General features: G+C 36.6%; 1 protein-coding gene across 3 annotated transcripts; it reads left to right on the top strand.

Moving 5' to 3' along the window:
- Positions 1 to 1,592: 1,592 nt before the first annotated feature.
- Positions 1,593 to 19,432, top strand: LOC103027224 (soluble guanylate cyclase 88E). 3 transcript variants are annotated; one of them, XM_049474880.1, is made up of 19 exons: positions 1,593 to 1,761; positions 3,176 to 3,305; positions 3,476 to 3,616; positions 5,002 to 5,141; positions 5,322 to 5,456; positions 6,102 to 6,225; positions 7,308 to 7,427; positions 7,713 to 7,797; positions 7,887 to 7,973; positions 8,998 to 9,115; positions 9,294 to 9,423; positions 10,246 to 10,392; positions 11,501 to 11,647; positions 11,757 to 11,913; positions 13,730 to 13,839; positions 14,601 to 14,690; positions 14,924 to 15,070; positions 17,074 to 17,211; positions 18,182 to 19,432. In XM_049474880.1, exons 1-19 carry the CDS (start codon positions 1,670 to 1,672, stop codon positions 18,338 to 18,340), a joined length of 2,397 nt encoding a protein of 798 aa, XP_049330837.1. In that variant the 5' UTR covers positions 1,593 to 1,669; the 3' UTR covers positions 18,341 to 19,432. The 3 variants fall into 3 exon arrangements, with proteins under 3 accessions (XP_049330837.1, XP_049330836.1, XP_007253648.1); XM_049474879.1 differs by having other exon boundaries at positions 3,173 to 3,305; XM_007253586.4 differs by having other exon boundaries at positions 1,649 to 1,729.
- The last annotated feature ends 1,181 nt before the right edge of the window (positions 19,433 to 20,613 follow it).

Here is a 20,613-nt window from a genome sequence, read left to right as displayed (position 1 = left end):
TGAAAACCTCTGGAATATAATCAAGAGGAAGATGGATGAACACAAGCCATCAAACCAAACTAAACTGCTTGATTTTTTGCACTAGGAGTGGCATAAAGTTATCCAAAAGCAGTGTGTAAGACTGGCGGAGGGGAACATGCCAAGATGCATTGATTTCTGAACTCTTAAAACTTTATGAATATGAACTTGTTTTCTTTGCATTATTTGAGGGCTGAAAGCCATTTCTCATTTTTTGCAAATAAATGCTCTAAATGACAATATTTTTATTTGGAATTTTGGAGTAATGTTGTCTGTTGTTTATAGAATAAAACAACAATGATCATTTTACTCAAACATATAACTATAAACAGTTAAATCAGAGAAACTGATTAAAAACTGAAGTGGTATCTTATTTGTTTCCAGAGCTGCATATATGTTTTTTAATGTGAATCATTGTTTGAAAAAAAAAATACCTTATTACATTCTCACTGTAATGGATTTCTCTGTAATTTTAAATGTCCTATTTAATAAGTATTTATTGCCACTGTTATTTTCACATTTTGACATAATGTGAATTTTGTCAAATTTGGCAGTTGTTCTTTACATTGGGTCTTAATGTTGTTATGAAAGGACCAATAGAAATGCTTAATTGTAACTTTGAATAAGACTATTCACTCTAAAGGGTAGGACTTTTTGCAAATGTTTATTTTAAGGTATATTTTGGAGAAAGGTTTTTGTTCAACAGTGACCAAACAAAAGTTTTTTCTATTTGTTTCCATCATTCTGACCCCTTTACAGCAGCACTAGTGAGCATAGAAAACAGTATTTTTTTATTAATAGTTTTCCTGAAACCATATTGAATTAATTAATTCCCTTTTCCATAAGAAAACTGCACTATAGATATTGATGTTAACGTCAAATCAACAAATTAAAAGTTAACCCCCTTTAATCTCAACGTTATACTTATTATTCAGTAATTACATTAACAGGACTAGCTGTCTTATTCCTAAAAAAAAAAATCTGACGTTGATGGGTGTTTTCCCCTAATCTCCTGACCATTGAAATGCTTGAATTTTTGCACCAGGAGTGGCATAAAGTTGACCCAAACCAGTGTGTAAGACTGGTGGAGGAGAACATGCCAAGATGCACTGATTTCTGAATTCTTAAAACTTTATGAATATGAACTTGTTCTCTTTGCATTATTTGAGATCTGAAAGCCTGCAACGTTTTTGGTATTTCAGCCTTTTTTTATTTTCTGTAAATAAATGCTTCAAATGACAATATTTTTATTTTTAAGGTGAGAAATATTGTCTGTAGTTTATAGAATAAAACAACAATGTTCATTTTACTCAAACATTTATCTATAAATAGCAAAATCAAAGAAACTGATTCAGGAACTGAAGTGGTCTCTTAATTTTTTTCCAGAGCTGTATGTGTTAAATTAAACATATATACAATCTGTAAAGCATGAACATAATTAAGTTTGCACAAATGAACAGTCCTGATTCTGCTTGTGACCATCTCTCAGGTTGGTGAGTGTAGAGCCTCTTGAGCTGAGGAACATGTGCACTTGAGAGAGGACCTACTGCTGGCAGCCTCCCGGTCATGTCACTGCCAGTTGACTCCAGAACAATGGCTCAACTCTCCCTCTCAACAATTAGCGTAAGAGGGTCAGCTTTCAAAAATAAGGATGCTGACCCACCTGCTAGACTTTCACCTACACCACCATCTCAGAAGGAGCTCCAGCGGGGTCAGTGAAACTGAGGTTTTGTTGTCTTCTTTGTGAGTGTGATTTAGTAGACAATGCTAATGGGATTTGTGGCTTATTTGGGCCCATTTGGGGGAACTTAATATTTGAAAGGACTTATGGTTATTTTTTTGTGGATTTTAATAAGGAAATATGGCCATTCTTCAGGGTTTCTACTGTTGGGCCATGTTTTAGCCATGGCTAACTCAGTCTGTGATAGCTGAAGCTGGAGGTCCTGGGTTTAATTATTGTTTAAGATACTCAGGATTTGTACAGGACCTTCATTGGTTGTCTTGGTATCTCTGCAGTTGATTTGTTTTGAGTATGCATGCTCAAGACATAGACATGTGTTACACTGTGTCCGTCTTCTAGCTTTACCTTAACTGGGCATGTGTTAGGATTTTAGTCATTACTAATGTAATAATGCTACTTTCTTCACAGGTGCTTGGCATTTTTTTTTATCAGTATCTACCTTGTTTTTTAGGGCTATTTTCAGATTTCAGCCAATTTGGACTTGTTTCTCAAACCAAATTGATTAGGATGACTGTCTGCACTGATTTTGCAGAGACACAGCTATACAAATCCAATTCTAAATCACATCTCAATTCTAAACCACACATCACATGATACAAAACCCAATTTCTCTGCAGTAAAATAGGGCTTTTGAGGGCTTTAAAATCTCCAAAAGGACTCTTGGAGAAGCTGCCTGTTCTCTCTGTACTCCACTTAATAATTCCAGATCAATAACAGGAATAAACCCAAATTCTGCATGTTGGAAATCGATGTAAAAACTAGACAAACATAACGAAACTAAAGGTTTGGAGGAGATGAACTTTTGTTTTGTATTCAGGAAAATACTGATTTTCAATGAAGTTCAGTAAAGTGTCAATTTTATCATTTTGTTAAATATTATATTTTTTAAAACTGCAGATTTACTTCAATTTGTTAAATAATTTCTATTACAATTACAATTTCTAGTAAGTTTTTTATCAAACGTGAAACATTTTTATGTAATGCTTGAATAAAAATCCTCAAGATTTGGAATTTAGAATATCAGGCAGAAAATTAACAATAACTCTGGCCTTAAGAGGTTAAAAATAAAACTGGATACAACCTAGATTTAGCCAAGAACAGGTTTAAGCTGGCAGTCTGAACATAATCTTGGTCTTTGCAGACTTTGAGACTTGAGATTTCCTTCTGTTGAGTTTGTACTGAGTCGATGCTGATTGCAGCTGGGCTTCCTGGTTTAGGTTAGTCATTGATAATGTACTTTTCTAACATATGCTTGAGACATAGACATAGAACCTTCCTTAGTTCCTTGGTGTCTCTGCAGTTGATTTGTGTTGAGTCTGAGGGGATTAATCGTAGACGTTTGAGATGATTTAGACTAAAGATGAACTGTTGCTAAGTGTGTGTTTGACTGAAAGGCCTGTGGTTCTCTCTCAGCAGGTCAGTCAGCATGTACGGTCTGCTGTGTGAGAGTCTGCATGACTTCATTAAGGAGTCGTACGGAGATGATGTGTGGAAGCTGGTGAGAGAGAGAGCTGATGTTAGACTCCACTCCTTCGTCACTCACCAGGTAATTTTTGGTTTTATAATAATGTGTTGTCATTAAGAGCAGCAGTGGGGGCTTAAAAGAATATTTACCTCATTTTAACATAATTATCTGTAGTAGATCCTGTTAACAGACAGTTGTGTGTGTGTGTGTGTGTGTTTGTGTGTGTTTTTGTGTTATGTGTGTGTGTGTAGGTCTACAGTGAGAGTGTAATCCCACGGATAGCGAAAGCAGCCAGTGGGGTTACAGGCACCCCCTATAATGAGCTGATGAACTCCTGGGGGGTTTACTTCCTGGGCTTTGTGGGAAAGTATGGCTATGACCGGATCCTCAAGGTACAGTATTTACTGCAGTGTGACATTTATAGAGAATTAAAATCTGTAATGTCATTACAATAAAGTGGACCTGTTTCTATATACTGTCAATATCACAAAAAATACTTTGATAAATAGATTTATTTTGTCTTTCACTTTGAAACTAAATCTAGCAGTTGATCTTTCTACTGTGTCCTAATGTTACAATAAATGGATTGACACAATGGTCTAATGCCATATTCAATGTATAATATACAGCTCTAGGAAAAAATAAGACACCACTTAAAAATGATGAGTTTCTTTGATTTAACCAAATTAAAAACCTCTGGAATATAATCGAGAGGAAGATGGATGATCACAAGCCATCAAACCAAGCTGAACTGCTTGAATTTTTGCACCAAGAGTGACATAAAGTTATCCAAAAGCAGTGTGTAAGACTGGTGGAGGAGAACATGAAAACTGTGATTAAAAACCAGGGTTATTCCACCAAATATTGATTTCTGAACTCTTAAAACTTTATGAATATGAAATTGTTTTCTTTGCATTATTTGAGGTCTGAAAGCTCTGCAACTTTTTTGTTATTTCAGTAATTTCTCATTTTCTGCAAATAAATGCTCTAAATGAGAATATTTTATTTGTAATTTGGGAGAAATGTTGTCTGTAGTTTTCTAGAATTTCTAGTTTCTAGAAACTAATTTAGAAACTGAAGTGGTCTCTTAATTTTTCCCATATTTTCAATTTGGTAAAGTCAAAGAAACCCATAATTTTTAAGTGGTCTACAAGTGCAGAAAAATCGGATTACTGAGTTAAAATTCAGTTCTTCTCTTTTTCGACTTATGAAATTGAAGTACACTGTTTACATGGCCACATAAATAATTAGATAACGGCAGAAGTATGATTATGTTCAGATTATGGAGCGTGTATAAACACACACTTTAGAAAACTACATCTAAGCAAGTAAATACATCTAATTTCAAGACAATAAACCTAATTTTCTTCTCGGATAAGAATTTTTTGTCTTCGTAAGCATTGTAAATGTGAGATTATTTCGCTTTAATCAGTCTTACTTAGAATTTTCACTTTATTGTACGTAATTTAAACTAAATAATTACACAAAATGTCACCAGATTGTCACCAAGTTGTTCTGATTCTTGTGTCTAAATTTAAGACAAAATCCTACTTCATCAATTTTTTTAGACTATGAGATTACATATTTTAAGATTTTTTTCGCAGTGCACTTATAAAACTCCACTAAAAGTTAGGAATGTTTTTTATATTTTCCTGTAAAGTTGATAAACTTGAGTGTGAATATGCAGCAGATTTGTAAAATATGTGTGTATGTGTATAGAGTATATAGGCTGTATTTATGATGCTATTATTTAATGCTTCTTTATGTAAATATTCAGGTGCTGGGGCGTCACGTGCGTGATTTTGTGAATGGTCTGGATAACCTGCATGAGTATCTGCGCTTCAGTTACCCTAAAGTTCAGCCCCCCACCTTCTTCTGCCAGGAGGAGTCCGCTACTGGAGTCACACTTCACTACAGGTGATGTATAGTGATATATGCACACTATAGTGAAGCCTGTGAAACAGATCAAGCTGATAAGTGTATCCGTGTAGTTCTGGACTACTGACTGTCAGTGTGGCTATGATCACGCATTGACTCATTGCTGTAAAGAAAGTTAAAATGTGTGTGTGTGTGTGTGTGTGTGGGTCTGGGCTGCAGGAGTAAGCGGAAGGGCTACCTACACTATGCTATGGGTCAGCTCAGACAGATGGGGAAGCAGTTTTATGATACAGACATCCACGTGGAAGTTCTCTCTGAGCAGCTGGTGGGAGATTACTCCCACGTCACCATGAGGTAAGACCACCCCCACTCTCAGCACAGGAAATTGAACGTTGGGTTTATTATTGTTTGAGTTATGTCTAATTAAGCAATAATACACTTAAGGTTTGTGCTGTAACGTGTAATATTGGCACTGCTGAGCTTAGGTGGTAGCTGTCTTAGATCAGCACAGCAGTGCTAATATTACACATTAAAGCACGAACATCAAGTGTATTATTGTGATTTTATCACAGTTCCAATATCACTGTTTATTGAAATATTTTAAGTTAAAGAGGACGAGAAAATATGATCTGTTTGGTTATAAACACTTTGCGAGTTAAAATTGTTCCATTGCTGCTCTGTTTGTAGCTGCACTGTTTGGCTTGTAAACACTGCATTGTTGCTAGGTTACCTGTATGTGGCGGAGTAACACATGGAGAGCTTAGGTTAGAGTGCATTACCGGCTGATAATGGCACTCATTAAAACGCCTTTCAGCTCAGCTCTGGTTTGAATAGTGAAGGATTGTCTGTCTAATGAACCAGTTGACTGATTTTCATGCTCCTCTAATGTTTCTTTTGGCAGTTGTTGAATTAAGAAGTTGTTTGGTTTGCTTAGTTGTTTGGTTTGTTGTGCAGTTTTGGATCTACAGCTGATTATTGAATGCTTTCACTGATTTTCAGGTTGAACTTTGATAATTCTGCATATCGCTACATCCAGAAGGAAGATGAAGAGGAACAGGAGATTCTGCCAATCACCAGCGACTTTTTCTTCGAGGTCTTCCCTTTCAACATTGTGTTCAGACAGGTACATCAATCCTTGCCTTTCCTCAACTCGTTTTGTCTTGTCACTTGAGATCTCCTCTCTTCTCTGTTCATCTTTTCTCTCCTTTTCTCTTCATCTCAATTCTCTCACATCTCATCTTGTTTTTAGTTTTTTCTTTTCTTTTGTTCTCTCTGATTTCCCTTTATTTTCTCTTTTTGTATGTTCTCTTTTTTTGCTCATTCTCTTCTCTTCGGTTTAAGAAAACAAGATAAGAAAACAATAGAGAAGAAAAGAAAGAGACAGGACGAGAAGAGAGGGTGAATAAAGAGAATACAAGAGAAGAAACTTCACTTGATGAGGTGAAATGAGACACAATGAAATGGACCTCATCTCATCAAGTGATGTTTTTTCTCTTCTGTCATCTATATTCTTCTTCTCTTCTCGTCCGTTTTTTTCTTTGTTCTTCTCTTCTCTTCTTTTCTCTTCTGTTCTTGCCTCATCTCTTCTCTTCTTTTTTGTTCTCTTTCTCTTTGATTTCTCTTTTTGTATGTTCTCTTATTGCTCACTCTCCTCTCTTCTGTATGAGACAATATAGATGAGAAAAGAATAGAGAAGACAAGAAAGAGACAGGACAAGAAGAGAAGATGAATAAAGAGAACACAAGAGTAGAAATGTTACTTGATGAGATGAAATGAGACAAAATTAAATGGGCCTTGTCTCATTTCATCTCATCAAGTGATGTTTCTTTTGTCTTCTGGCGTCTGTATTCTTCTTCTCTTCCTGTCCTGTCTCGTCCCTTTTCTTCTCTGTTCTTTTCTCCCCTTAATGTCTCAGCTTGTCTTGGCTTGTCTCTTCTCTTCTGTTTGATTTCTGATCTGTTTTCACTTTTTGTCTATTCTAATCTATCACTGCTTATTCTCCTCTTTCTCTTCTCTTCTGTTCTGTTCCCATTTTATTTCAATTTGTCTCTTTTTCATCTCACCAAGTGTTGTTTTTTTCTCTGTCCTTTTTATTGTTTTTCTCTTCTCATCATGTCTCTTCTCTATTGTTTTCTCCTCCTCTCTCTTTTCTTTAATTCTAAGTCATGTGATGTTCTGTAATGTGATGTTAATCATCTGTAACAGGACATGGTGGTGCACAACGTTGGCTCTGGTTTGGCCACAGTGTTCCCTGATCTGGATGGGAAGAAGATTAACGATGCGTTCCTGCTGGCTCGCCCCCTGGTGGAATTCACCTGGAACATGGTGATTAGAGTCTGCTTATAAATATTCACTGTATTTAATGATTCCCTTATTCATTTTCAGCTCTATGACTGAGTAAATTCTATGAATAGTAATGAGAGTGGGGGCCCAGGGGCCACTTTGAGACCCTCAGGGTTTGAAGCATTAACACCCTTATGTTTATTAAACATGGAGCTTAAGTGTTGGCAGATATCCAAAAATGTCTTCCTGTAGCGAGTGTGTTGGATAAGACACCAGTTGGCTTGGATGGACAGGATACCAATTTAAATAGGTGACTCTTCTCCACAGATCATCTCCCATCCCAACAATCTGTTTGAAATCATGTCTAAAGAGCCTGTAAAGAGGGAGAGGAACCTCCACAACAGAGTGCAGAGTAAGAAAGGTCCTATTTAACTACACTTCAATAAATACATGATATACAGTACATAATGCTGTTAAATTGATTGTATTGTATCTCTACAGACTCTGACTATGAGAATGCTAATCGCTCTGCTGATGTAGACGTGGAGCTCATGGCCTTCCAGTCCATTATTGGAGATGATTACAAAGGTCAAACCATCTTTCTGACTTACTCGACTTGATGCATTAGAGTATTATTACAATTAAGTTGATCAATTAAAGCTGATTTAAGTCTGTAAGTTTTGGTATTTGGGGGATTTAAGTCTCTCTCTGGCGAGAATGGGTATTTGCACAGAGCTGGTAGAAGAATCATTTTAAACTGGGTGGGTGTGATGCGGTCTCCTTTCAGAGTGGATGAATCCGATTCCAGGTTATGTTCAGTCAGATAGAGAGAGAGTGTGGTCTTGGAGCTCTCTCCACTTTTCATCTGATATTAATCCTGGTTCCTTTTTGGCTTTAGAGCTTGTATCACTCCTTTGTTTCTTTGGTTTTACTATGGCTGAATTAGCCCTTCTGAAGTCTGCATTGCTCCACCAGCCGCTTGCGTTCAATAAAACTGAGCCAGATCCTCTTTTAGAAGCTGTAAGTGTGACGCAAATACGTAAAGATGCGTGACGTGGCCAGAAGAAGAACTCCCATGAAAAGCAACCCGACATCCCAATTTTTAAAAATGAATATATAAGGCTTAGTAAAGATGGTCGTTTCAGCACACTGGTACCATTAAACACAATATTTGCTCTCTTCTTCACTTAGAAATGCTTCTGCTCTCAGTTTAGAAACATAATAATATGAACTGACACTTTAATATCAATACAGATAAAATCTATGATATCTTTTTTTCTGTCATACACCTCAACAAATTAAAACTAATTTTAAAAAGCTATTTCTAAAACAAATTTCACACATTGTTTTTTTTACATGACTTTTGTTTTCATCTGAACTGGCTATAGAAACTTTTGACTGGGATAATGTCATCATGTGACCACTAGATGGTACAGCAGTGTCTCTTTATAAGGTCAAATTGTTATTTAAAAAAAAAATAAGTATCAGAAGCAGAAATTCAATGTCCACATATAAGGATGTTTAGTCTGAAGAGCTTAATTTTGGTAGAAATAAAAAAGATTGTGTTTTTCATGCTTCCTAAATTTCTGCTGGTGCTGTTTTCCCCTTCTAGATGGAAACAGTGCCAACGCCATGGAGAGCTGGGGGGACGGGAGCCGCTGCCTCAAACTGAAAGGCCAGATGAGATACATGCCTGAGTGGGAGTCCATTATCTTCCTGGGAACTCCTGTGTAAGACACATACGCACCTCAGCTTAACTCTATTTTTCTTTTCATTTTCATTACATTTGTAGACTGTCCAAACAAACAAGGGCAAGACAATTCTTTTACTGATAGATAATTTGATAATATGTCTAATTTAATGTCTTCACATGTGTTTATCTCTGTGTGTATTGTTCTCTTTCTGCAGAATGGAGAGTCTGAGTGCCATGTTTAAGACTGGACTCTACATTAATGACCTCAGCATGCACGACTCCAGCAGAGATCTGGTGCTGGCAGGAACGCAGCAATCTGAGGAGCTTAAGAGAGCTCTAATACAGGTACTGTCAGAGTGATAAATACCTAGTTATTATCAGGAAAAAGTGCATTTTACATAAACCATACTATACTTACAGTAAAGCAATAGGTGTTTAGGCTTTTCTCTGTAATGATGGTCCAACATCCAAGTACTTTTAAGATGAGTTTGGGGAGTTTCTCAGATCAGGATGTTGGATAATCATCACCCCATCTCATCTCTCTCCCAAACTCATCTAGTTAACTTTAGCTCTCTTGTGTAAGTAACTGTAGGTTTAAATTGGATCTCCGGTGAATTATGCGTTTTACCAAGACCTTAAATTAACACTAGGGAGGCACGGTTTGACAAGGTAGCACAACGTGATGGAACACCGGTCAAAGTGAATGAATAAAAAAACGATGTAATGAGACCTTTAACAACAAACACAACACACAACAGTTATATTTTCTTTTTATCTGCTTAAGAGATTTTACAATGTTTCGAATGTAAGTAAAACACGTCACCTTGGCATAATGGATTGTGTATCTCAATCATATCCTGAAAAATCTATAAATGGTCTTCATAATACTGATAACAGACTATTAGAGTTATTGTGTCTGATTTGAATCTAAATAATTTTATTTTGATAGTCCAAAATGAAGTCAGTTTTTTTGTAAAAAGAAAAACTGGTGTTGTTGGGTACCTAGACTCACCTTGGACCAGCAGAAACAGTCACAGTTTTCTCATTAGTTCACAGCAAGCAAACCCCAGTTCCCCTCTGGGAGCTGAGGTGGCTATTCATTAGGGTGTGTTTGGAATGTAACAGCACTTGTTATATTAATACCTTCTATTTTCCTTCCCATCACAGGAACAGAAGAAGTCCAGCAAGCTGGAGGAGAGCATGAAGATGCTGGACTATGAGATGAAGAAGACTGATGACCTGTTGTACAGGATGATCCCCAAACCTGTCGCTAAGAGACTGCGCAAGGGAGAGCCAGCGGTCAACACGTGCGAGGTCATGACACAGTCATTCTAGAAGGACCAAAAATTGACTTAACAAAAAACGATTTGTTAATATTGAAAACATTAAGGTGAAGCAAGCAGAGACTATTTCACAGATTTTTAATTATTTAATAAGTTCAGTTGATTGATCAACTTCTTGTCACATTTCTTCACCCACAAGGGAGTGTGTTGTCAAATGGGCCATTCTAGCCAGTCTACTCCAAGAGATTAAATGCAACTGAAATCTTAGTTGAATGTAAATGATTCTCTTTTGAATGTTACTATACACGTAACCATTAACCATAACCTTCAAGTTTTAAGTTTTCAGCTAAAGTTAGGGTTAGGGGAAGGCTTTAGAATTAAGATTTAGATAAAGGTAGGTATTAGGGTTAGATTCGACTGAATTTAAAGGAACAATCAGTAATAAATGAGAGTGACTGTGTAAAATGACTACAGGAGTCCATAAAGCTAGACATAAAGCTAGACATAAAGCTCACGCGGGTTGCCAGACTGACACACAGTGGCAAGCGACGCCAAATCTTATTCTGTAGCTAATCAGTAAATGTATTAGTTCAATGTCCAAAATGCTGACCTACGCTAGTGCTGCTGATAAATTACCATTCTATGCTTAGCTATGCAACCTTTCTGAAGCTCAGTGATTACCTGTTCAGCAGAAATACATCCAGCACGCTCATTTCCATGGCTGCAGCTTACTGTTTGCATGCTGTTGTCTAAACCTGGCAACCCGGGGGGGGAGGAAATGGGGCTGAGGGAATGGCAGTGGGCAGGTTAGAAGGCCACAACCCACACAGATATCTGTGACATATTAACTTAAAAAATACTGGCTGAAGCGCTGACGTCAAGAGCTTAAACTCAGCATGTTTCCTTAATATCTAATAGGAGAAATGTCAATGCTCTAATATGTGTCACAATTCAGCCCTAACACATCTTCATTGCGAGGAATGTGTACCCATTTCATCATTATTTATGCATTATTTATTTTATAAAATATAATCCAGTCTTTAGAAGAAGTAGGAGTAAAGTACAGCTGTACTTGTATGGTTTGAAAGTTGTAAAAGTCTTTAAAATATCTCAATTCTTTTGCTGTGTATTTGTTCCAGGTGTTCCCAGATGTGACTATTCTGTTCAGCGATGTGGTGGGCTTTACTCGAATCTGCAGCCACATCACCCCCATGCAGGTGGTGTCCATGCTCAACACCATGTACACACTCTTCGACACACTCAGTGAGAAGCACAGAGTCTTTAAGGTGGGTTTAATGGCATAATGTGTGTATGTACTGTATGTCTTTTTTGATCAGTATATGATCATGACCCTGTGTGTGTTTGTGTGTCTGTGTGTGTGTGTGGTTGTTTTAGGTTGAGACTATTGGAGATGCCTACATGGTTGTAGCTGGAGCTCCAGAGAAGACTAAGTACCACGCCCATAATATCTGTGACATGGCGTTGGACATGGTGCGCTCCATCGATCACCTTAAAGACCCGTCTAATGGCAACAACATACAGATCAGAGTGGGTGTGTGGACTTTTTACTTTGGTTATCTATACTTTAACGGAGTAATTATTTTTTTAGTCAACTTTTTACTTCTATTCCTTACGTTTACACACAATTATCTAAACTTTTTATATTTATAAAAAATCCTCAATACTCTACATCCCGATAGAGTGAAACTGATTGTAGTTGGATGAGAAATATAAACATATACAATAATTCTGACACCCTATTGGTTTATACAATCCATGCACACGTCAAGCCCACACTCCAGCTAGAACATAGCAGACGTATGTAACCTAGTATTTGTTTATTTGTTTATTTCATTTGGATCCCTATTAGCTCCTATAATGATGGCAGCTATTCTACCTGGAGTCCATCAGACATAAAACACACAAAACATTATACATACACACACAAAAATAAAAAATAAATTATACTGTATGTACATTCCAAATGCATACAAAAGAAAATAAATAAACATAGATAAGTAAGAAAAAAAGGGAAGTAAAAAAAAAAGAAAAAAAAAAGATAAAGTGTCATTATAAATCCAGTAACCTCACTATTGACATTAAAAAAAATTCCCTACTCTACTTTCCGCTTTAATTTATTTAATTTAACGGTCAGAAATCAGTTAAATTGTGTCTTTTTGTTGTTTTTTTTAACCATATTTTATTATCAATTTTGAGCAGAGAGTCAGGTTAGGAGTTAAATTCTGTAACAGCTCTGTAAATCACAGTTTGAAACATTTAATTAGTTTAAGCTCTCTGTAATTTAAAGTATTTTTTTTATTTATTCATATTAATTGATCATGAAGGCTCAATGGATGTTTTATCTCATATGTATTTTTGATGAGCCCCACAAGGTTTGTCTTCCACCTGTATGAAGATGATCCTTGCAGAGACTCTTTAAAGAAGCTTCTTTAATATATTTACATTGTACTAAAATACAGTCATTTACAATGGGCATATATGCAGCTAAAACACTAGGTAGCCTAGTGCATCCCAAATGTATCAACATTAACATTTTAATATAACATTCTTGTCATTATGGCTTTTAGAAAAATGTGTTTTGGGGAGGGGAGTAGTGCACTATAGGCCTAAGCTTTTGATCTTAATGGCTTTATTTTTTTTCCTTACATTACTTTTACTTTTATACTTTAAGTAGTTTTGAAACCAGTACTTTTACATGTTTACTTAAAGAGTAAAAAGCTTGAGTTGATACTTTAATTTCAACAGAGGTATTTTAAATCCAAGTATTTGTACTACCTGACTTACATCTTCAGCAGAGTTCTTTTGTTTCTATAAGACATGGCAAAAGTCATGGGACACAATACTCGTTCCCATTGGGAAATTTCTCTACACTATAGCACTGTGTTGCATTTTAACCAGTTGAGGGACACTTCTCCAGTAGAGGAGCACCTAACCAGACACCAGACATCATGTTTTCTCACCATGTTGTTTGAACAACCTGTACCTGTGCTAATGGGTGATATTTGACTTTGGAGTTTGATATTTAAGAATAACAAAGTCTATCCAACAGCCTACTCTAGGTAAGATGCAGTTCATACATATTTACACAGAGTGGTGTCAGTATAAACTAATGTCAGCTATTAATTTTCTAGGTAATAATAGAGCAATCTGTTCTGTTCTGAATATTTTCTCAAAATTAGCACTGTGTGTTTGACAATCAGTTGTTCTGGCAGCTCCTCCACTCTACATCACACACACACACACATAGGTGGTGTTATGCTTAGAAATGGCAGATTGCTGCCCTTTATCCTACAATATGACGTGGATTGGTCATGCACTGACCTTCAGCATTCTGACTCTGCTTTCAGGCATTCACTCTGGAATGGTCGTGGCTGGGGTCGTAGGTCACAAAATGCCTCGTTATGGTCTGCACGGAGATACGGTCCACACGGCATCTGCCATGGAGAGCAATGGAAAGGTTTGTGTTAGGTGCATTTTAGGGTATTTTAGGTATACAGTATATGAGGATGTACATGATGAAACCCTGTAGATGTAAATAACAATCTGTTAATATGAGCTCAGATTACATTTCATTCTTCAATCTTTTCATATACATTGATGTACATCATCTCTCACTATCCTCTAACATTGATTCATAGCTGCCTTTTCTGTTACGAGTGAGAAGAAGTTCACGCTCCAGAAATTTTTATTTATTTTGTTTTAATATTCCCTGTTTTAGCCAAAGACAATTTGCTAAATAAAATGAATGCATTGCAGCATGGAAATTGAGTTCTTTTTTCAAAGCTGCAGTGCATCTTTACTGTGATTTTTCCTGTATTTTACACAGACAATACATGGCAGTCAGCTGATGCTCTTATGCAGTATTACTTACCATATTTTTCGCACTATAAGGCGCACTTAAAATCCCTTAACTTTTCCAAAAATCATCAGTATGTTATGTATGAATTCTACCAGTCAGGTTGTAAGGAGCAATGTAACCAACTGGCTGAAGTACAGCATTAAAAAGTTTCTCCAGCACCAAGGCTGGAGCAGTATTAGCATTAGCTGCTAACTGCGCTAAGTTAGTGGCTAGCTATTTTGCTGTTTAGAGGTAAAAATATTGGACTGTAGTCTGCATGTTTACTGTGTGGAATCCAATCTGTGCTACGCGGTTACTACTTTTGTTTCTAGAAAGGTGTAATTCATACTATTCACTACTCTAACTGGTTTGTGCTGCAGGAGATGCACATTCAGCTCAGTAGCGCCACCTATGAACATCTGAAGGGCAGCCACTTCATTTTCGAGAGACGTGGAACCATAACCATAAAGGTGAGCATCTCCACTGGCCTGTGTCTTTAAAATCTGTATAGATAGACACAAAACGTACCAACTGTTTATTTGCACACTAATATTATTATTTTAATTTTAAGCATTGTTTTTTAATCAACAGTAATATGTTTATTAATTTAAAAAAGTCTTTACCAAATGTCTAATTCTCTTTTTTTCTTGTTATGTCTTAGACCTCTCTCTAACATTCCTAACACTGCTTATTTGTCCTGTAGGGTAACGTGGAGATTGAGACGTACTGGCTGAAGGGAAAGAGGGATAAAGATGGAAACGCTCAGGCAGCCTGCCCTCAGTTTGAGGCTCAAACCATCAGCAAAGCTGCAGCATCTCCCCCAGAGCCCCCCATCGACGAGGAAGGACTGGTACACTGCATTATGTTCTAATAGAGCTGAGAAAGTACACTGTAATTGCAGTGATTACAGATGAGATGAGACCAGGTCTTTGTGTTTGTTTTGATTCATCTCAAGCTGAAGGAATAACGACACCTAATAGAGAATGCTAATAGACACATTTGTACAGCTTGTTCTAATTGATTGTAGTGTTTTATCAGCTTACCCTGATGATCCTGATGCAGAGGGAACACTGATTAAAAACAGCAATAAAGAGGAGACTCAGCAGGGGCAGATAAGGAGTGAATCTTGTTTACACAACAGAGAAAAGAAAGGAGGGTTGTTAACAAATATTCTTGATTTTCTTAAAATGTTTGCTCTCTTTTAGCTCCCCATGATTGACAGGGAAACAGAGAGAGGTAGAGTGAGGTAAAGAGAGGAAGAATAGATTAGAGTAGAGAGAGGAGGAGTAGAGTGAAATAGAGAGAGGTAAAGTACATTGAAGTAGAGAGAGCAACAGTAGAGTGAGGTAAGGTAGAGTAAGGTAGAGTATAGCAAAGTAAAGTAGAGTGAGGTAGAGTACAGTGAGGTAGAGCAAGGTAGAATGAGGTAAAGTAAAGTAGAGTGAGGTATGGTGAGGTAGAGTGAGGTGGAGTAAGATAGAGCATTGTAGAGCAAGATAGAGCAAAATACACTAGAGTGACATAAAATAGAGTGAAACAAAGTAGAGTGAGGTAGAGCAAGGACGAATGAGGTAAAGTGATGTAGAGTGAGGTGGAGTAAGGTAGAGTGAAGTACAGTAGAGTGAGGTAGAGAAGAGTGAAGTAAAATACAGGGAGGTAAAGTAGAGTGAGGTAGAGCAAGGTAGAATGAGGTAAAGTGATGTAGAGTGAGGTAGCGTAATGTAGAGTGAGGTGGAGTAAGGTAGAGTGAAGTACAGAAGAGTGAGGTAGAGAGTGGTAGAACTAAGTGTGGTGGAGGAAGGTAGAGAGTGGTAGAGTAGAGTGATGTCGAGAAGAGTGAGGTACAGTGAGGCAGAGTCAGTCAGAGCAAGGTAGAGTAAGGTAGGATGAGGTAGAGAGAGCAGAGTGAGGTAAGGTGAGGTACAGTGGGGTAGAGTGAAGGAGATCGAGGAAGAGTGAGGTAGAGCAAGGTAAAGTGAGGTAGGATGAGGTAGAAGGAAGTAGATTGAGATAGGGAAAGGTAGAGTGAAGGAGAGTGGGGTAGTGTGATGGAGATTGCGAAAGAGTGCGGTACAGTGGGGTAGAGTAAAGGACCTCAAGGAAGAGTGCGATATAGTGGGGTAGAGTGAAGGAGATCGAAGAAGAGTGAGGTAGAGTAAGGTAGGATGAGGTAGAATAAATTAGAGTGAAGTATTGTGAGTTAGAGTACGGTAGAGTGAAGGAGATCGAGGAAGAGTGAGGTAGAGTAAGGTAAAATGAGTTAGCGTGAGGTAGGATGAGGTAGAATAAATTACATTGAGGTAGTGAAAGGTAGGGAGAAGTAGAGTGAGGTAGAGTGAAGGAGATTGAGGAAGAGTGCAGTAGAGTGGGGTAGAGTAAAAGACATTGAGGAAGAGTGTAGTAGAGTGGGGTAGAGTAAAAGAGATCGAGGAAGAGTGTAGTAGAGTGGGGTAGAGTAAAAGAGATCGAGGAAGAGTGAGGTAGAGCAAGGTATGATTGAGGTAGGGAAATGTAGAGAGAAGTAGAGTAAGGTAGAGGGAAAAAGAGTGAGGTAGAGAGAAGTAGAGTGAGGTAGAGGGAAGTAGAGTGAGGTAGAGGGAAGTAGAGTGAGGTAGAGGGAAGTAAAGTGAGGTAGAGGGAAGTAAAGTGAGGTAGAGGGAAGTAGAGTGAGGTAGTGGTCTACAGTGAACACTCACACATAACTACTTCTTAGCCTGCAGGAAACGAGGGCAGTCTGGTGGCAAAACAAACTTTAGATGAGTTTAAAATAATTAAGGATATTAATTTATGATGATTTACATCTTTATCAGGATCTCTGACTTCCTTCTCATGCTTCACATTCTTTGTTCCCAGGTGTTCCCCTCCGTAGTAGGTGAGGATGAGGATGATGTGAAGTCTATCCGCTCTCACCGCATCAAGATGGAAACTTCTGGCAACTCTCTAGAGGAGTCCATGGAGGAGGGCAGAGTGGAGGAGATGTCAGTTAATAAGGTGAGACAAACAACAGGGCTTCTTGTTTACTTAAATCAGGGAAAGAAAAGAACACATACTGACTCACTGCGTCTGTTATAAAGAGGTCTGGTCTTCTGTTACATTTTGGGATAGACAGAATGTAAGAGAAAAGTATTTTTTCCCTTCTGTTATCCTCAAATATACTAACACCCATTATCATTGGGGTCAGTTTGATCCCAGCATTCTGAATTTGTACAGGGGTATGAAAAAATATGTAATATAGCAGAAAAACACAGTGATAATTAAGAAGTGAAATTAAGTTTATAGGATTTACAGAAAGTGTGCAGTAATTCTTTAAACTAAATTAGGGCAGGCACATAAATTTGGGCACCCCAACAGAAATACTACATCAATTTTAAAAAGATCCTCCTTTTGCAGAAATAACAGCCTCTAAATGCTTCCTATAGCTTCCAATCAGAGTCTGGCTTCTGGTTGAAGGTATTTTGGATCATTCTTCTTTATAAAACATCTCCAGTTCAGTCAGGTTTGATGGTTTTCTGAGCATGAACAGCACGCTTTAAATCACCACTGCCTAATTTTGTTCGAATAAGTATTGCACAATTTCTGTAAAACTTTTAAACTTCATTTCACTTCTCAAATATCACTGTGATCATCTGCTATATAATATATAATTAACTGAAATTGCTGATCTGAACTACCAATGATTTATAAAGAAAAATCATGAAAATTATCAGAGATGCCCAAACCTTTTCATACCACTCTATATAGAGTGCCTGTATGCCCAGATATTGATTTCCATTTCTCTGTCCTGGGCGAGTGTGGTTGTTTCCAGTATTAGGGTAAATACAGTAATTTCACAAGCCACATTTTACCCATCAACCACGCTGATGTCTGCTCTATTCTAGACTTCACAGACTTTTAGTTACTGTATCTATAGTATGTTCTGTCTCTCTCTGGCTATGATTGTAACTGCCTGTGTCTATCTCAGTCTCATTATAAAGATGCCTCACAGGACCCTGGTCTACAGGACTCTCATATTGAGCTGGATTCTCCAGAGTTTGATGGCCGGGATTCTATTATGGAGTCTCCAGAAGGATCCTGTGACTCTCGCTGCTCAGAGAAAAGCACCATGTGCTCCATATCCTGAAGCAGACTCCTATAGAGACGTTCATCTCATACTGACACTGGCTTTAGCCTGGATGTTCCGCAGTCTTCACACAGATTATTGTGTTTATAGAGTAAATGCACTTAGAACTGGATTACACACATTTGCAGTTGGCTCCTCTCATCTACCATTTAGTGTAATCATTAGAAGCTCCTTTAATTTTAAGAGTATACTGAATTATCCATTCTGTAGATAGCCACAATATTAAAAAAGAATTTTTACGTGTAATGTATTGAAAGGGATGTTATATTGTTATTAATGTCAGTTTTTCATTTTGTTACATTTATTATTTTTGTGATATAGAGTTTAAGAGTTAAATTGTGTGTGACTTAAATAGTTAAATTATCTAAAATTGTAAAATTAGCATTATATACTATATCAATTGCAAAACAGCTGTTTCATTAAAAACTCTTGCATCTTTAAAACAGCTGCTTTTCAGGATAATAGAAAAAAAGTTAATATAAGATTTTATTCCAGGTCATTTTAGAACATTTATACTGGAATTTTGAATAAATGTTAAGAACACACAGATTTATATAAAAGTGAAATGCAGCACAAATGGAGATACATTTTGTGTCACAGTGATAATATGTGAAGTTTCTAAAGTTTCTAAAGTGAGCTCTGAAACCTTAGTTAATTAACGATTTGTAGTGTGATTATCCACAATGAGGGTCAATTACTCATTTATTTCTGCACCAGCCACCTTTTAGAATAACGTTTTAGAATTGTTTAGAAGATATGAGAAAATTAAGTTTCCTTAATATACTATAAAAAACACATTTTGGCCTTATTTTGGTTTTATATCTTACTCTGTATTCTTTCTTTTATATTAAGTTACTTGTTACACATTTTGCATGCTAAACTTGATTTGCTAATCTGATTTTTTTTTTCAATTATCTAAATTATAAAACAAACTATGGTCTTAGAGAATGGTTTACCTTTATTAAATGCATTAAACTCCATATAGAATATCAACTGATTTAAACAGATTAAAAATGTCATTATTTGGTTGTAATGTACTTGAGAGTTTGGGCTGCATTTTGAAATAAAGCAATGACCTTCAAAAGAATCTTACACTGGCCACATATTTCATTACATAAAGTGAGATAGGAGTCTGTGTATACTGACTCTACTAATTGAAAACTTTAATTTAAAATTTAATACATAGTTCATAAATTTATAACAAATTGAAAAATGTGCACATATATTTTTTGTATATTTCAAATGCATTGTGTTTCACAAGCTAAACTTTTAGAATATATTTCCTTTATATCACGTTTTTAAAAATACATTTATTTTTAAATATGTGGGTAAACATTGAACTCATAATTGGCAGTATCTTAGTCAGAGTTAAATATTAGCAAATATACATTTAGTAAAGGAAATACTAGATTCATAGGTACAGATACACAGTAAGGCAGATAGTAGAGTATCATTTGATATCTATTTTTTTTTTCAATGTCCATGATGTGGCATATTTTTTATATATTTTATATATTTAAAAAAATAATTTTAAATGAATTTTATGTGTAGATTTTGGTCATTGTTGTTAAATGGAAACCTATGTATATTTGGTTCTGAATATACTTTTCCCCTATATGGGTAAACAAAGGCATTCAGTTGTGCACACAGCTTGTTGAATCTCCACAGAAAAGCAGTTGGAGTAGAGTGGAGTGCTCTGAAACAGCCACTCATTACCCTCAGGTCATCGTGTTTCCATTACTGGGCTGTTGAGCAGTGAAAATGCCTGGTCTGAAGAGATAGAGATTCATCCCATGTCTTTTTTAGAGGTAGATCATTAAGGTTTTTCTTTGTAGGCATGGTGGAATATAGTTAATACAGCTCTCCTATTGATTAGCTCTTTAGGTTTTCAGTGACCCAGTTGTCCAAAGGCCATTTAAATCTGATTTACCATCAAAATAATTAGTGAATGTACAAATAATCTGCTACATCAGAAATGGAACATTCATAATTCACTCACTGCATTTCTTGATTTGAAAATTCATGCACATCTTTTTGAGGAAGGCAATGTTTGGATTGTTTATGTGACTCCCACACATAACAAAACGTCTGAAATTGCTTACTTATTGAACCATGATGAAGCAGGTTCTGATGTGTTTAAGTGTTTATCTTCTTAGTGTCACTGCTGGAGTAAATTCACAAAAGAGAAATTAGCAGTATTAGCATTAGCCACCATGCTAAGCTAGGGTGACCATATTTTCATTTGGGTAAACCATGGAGTTGCTTTTTAAATA

The sequence above is a fragment of the Astyanax mexicanus genome, chromosome 2, assembly GCF_023375975.1.
Source record: "Astyanax mexicanus isolate ESR-SI-001 chromosome 2, AstMex3_surface, whole genome shotgun sequence".
Lineage (NCBI taxonomy): Eukaryota > Metazoa > Chordata > Actinopteri > Characiformes > Acestrorhamphidae > Astyanax > Astyanax mexicanus.
This window is presented reverse-complemented; position numbering and strand designations above follow the sequence as displayed.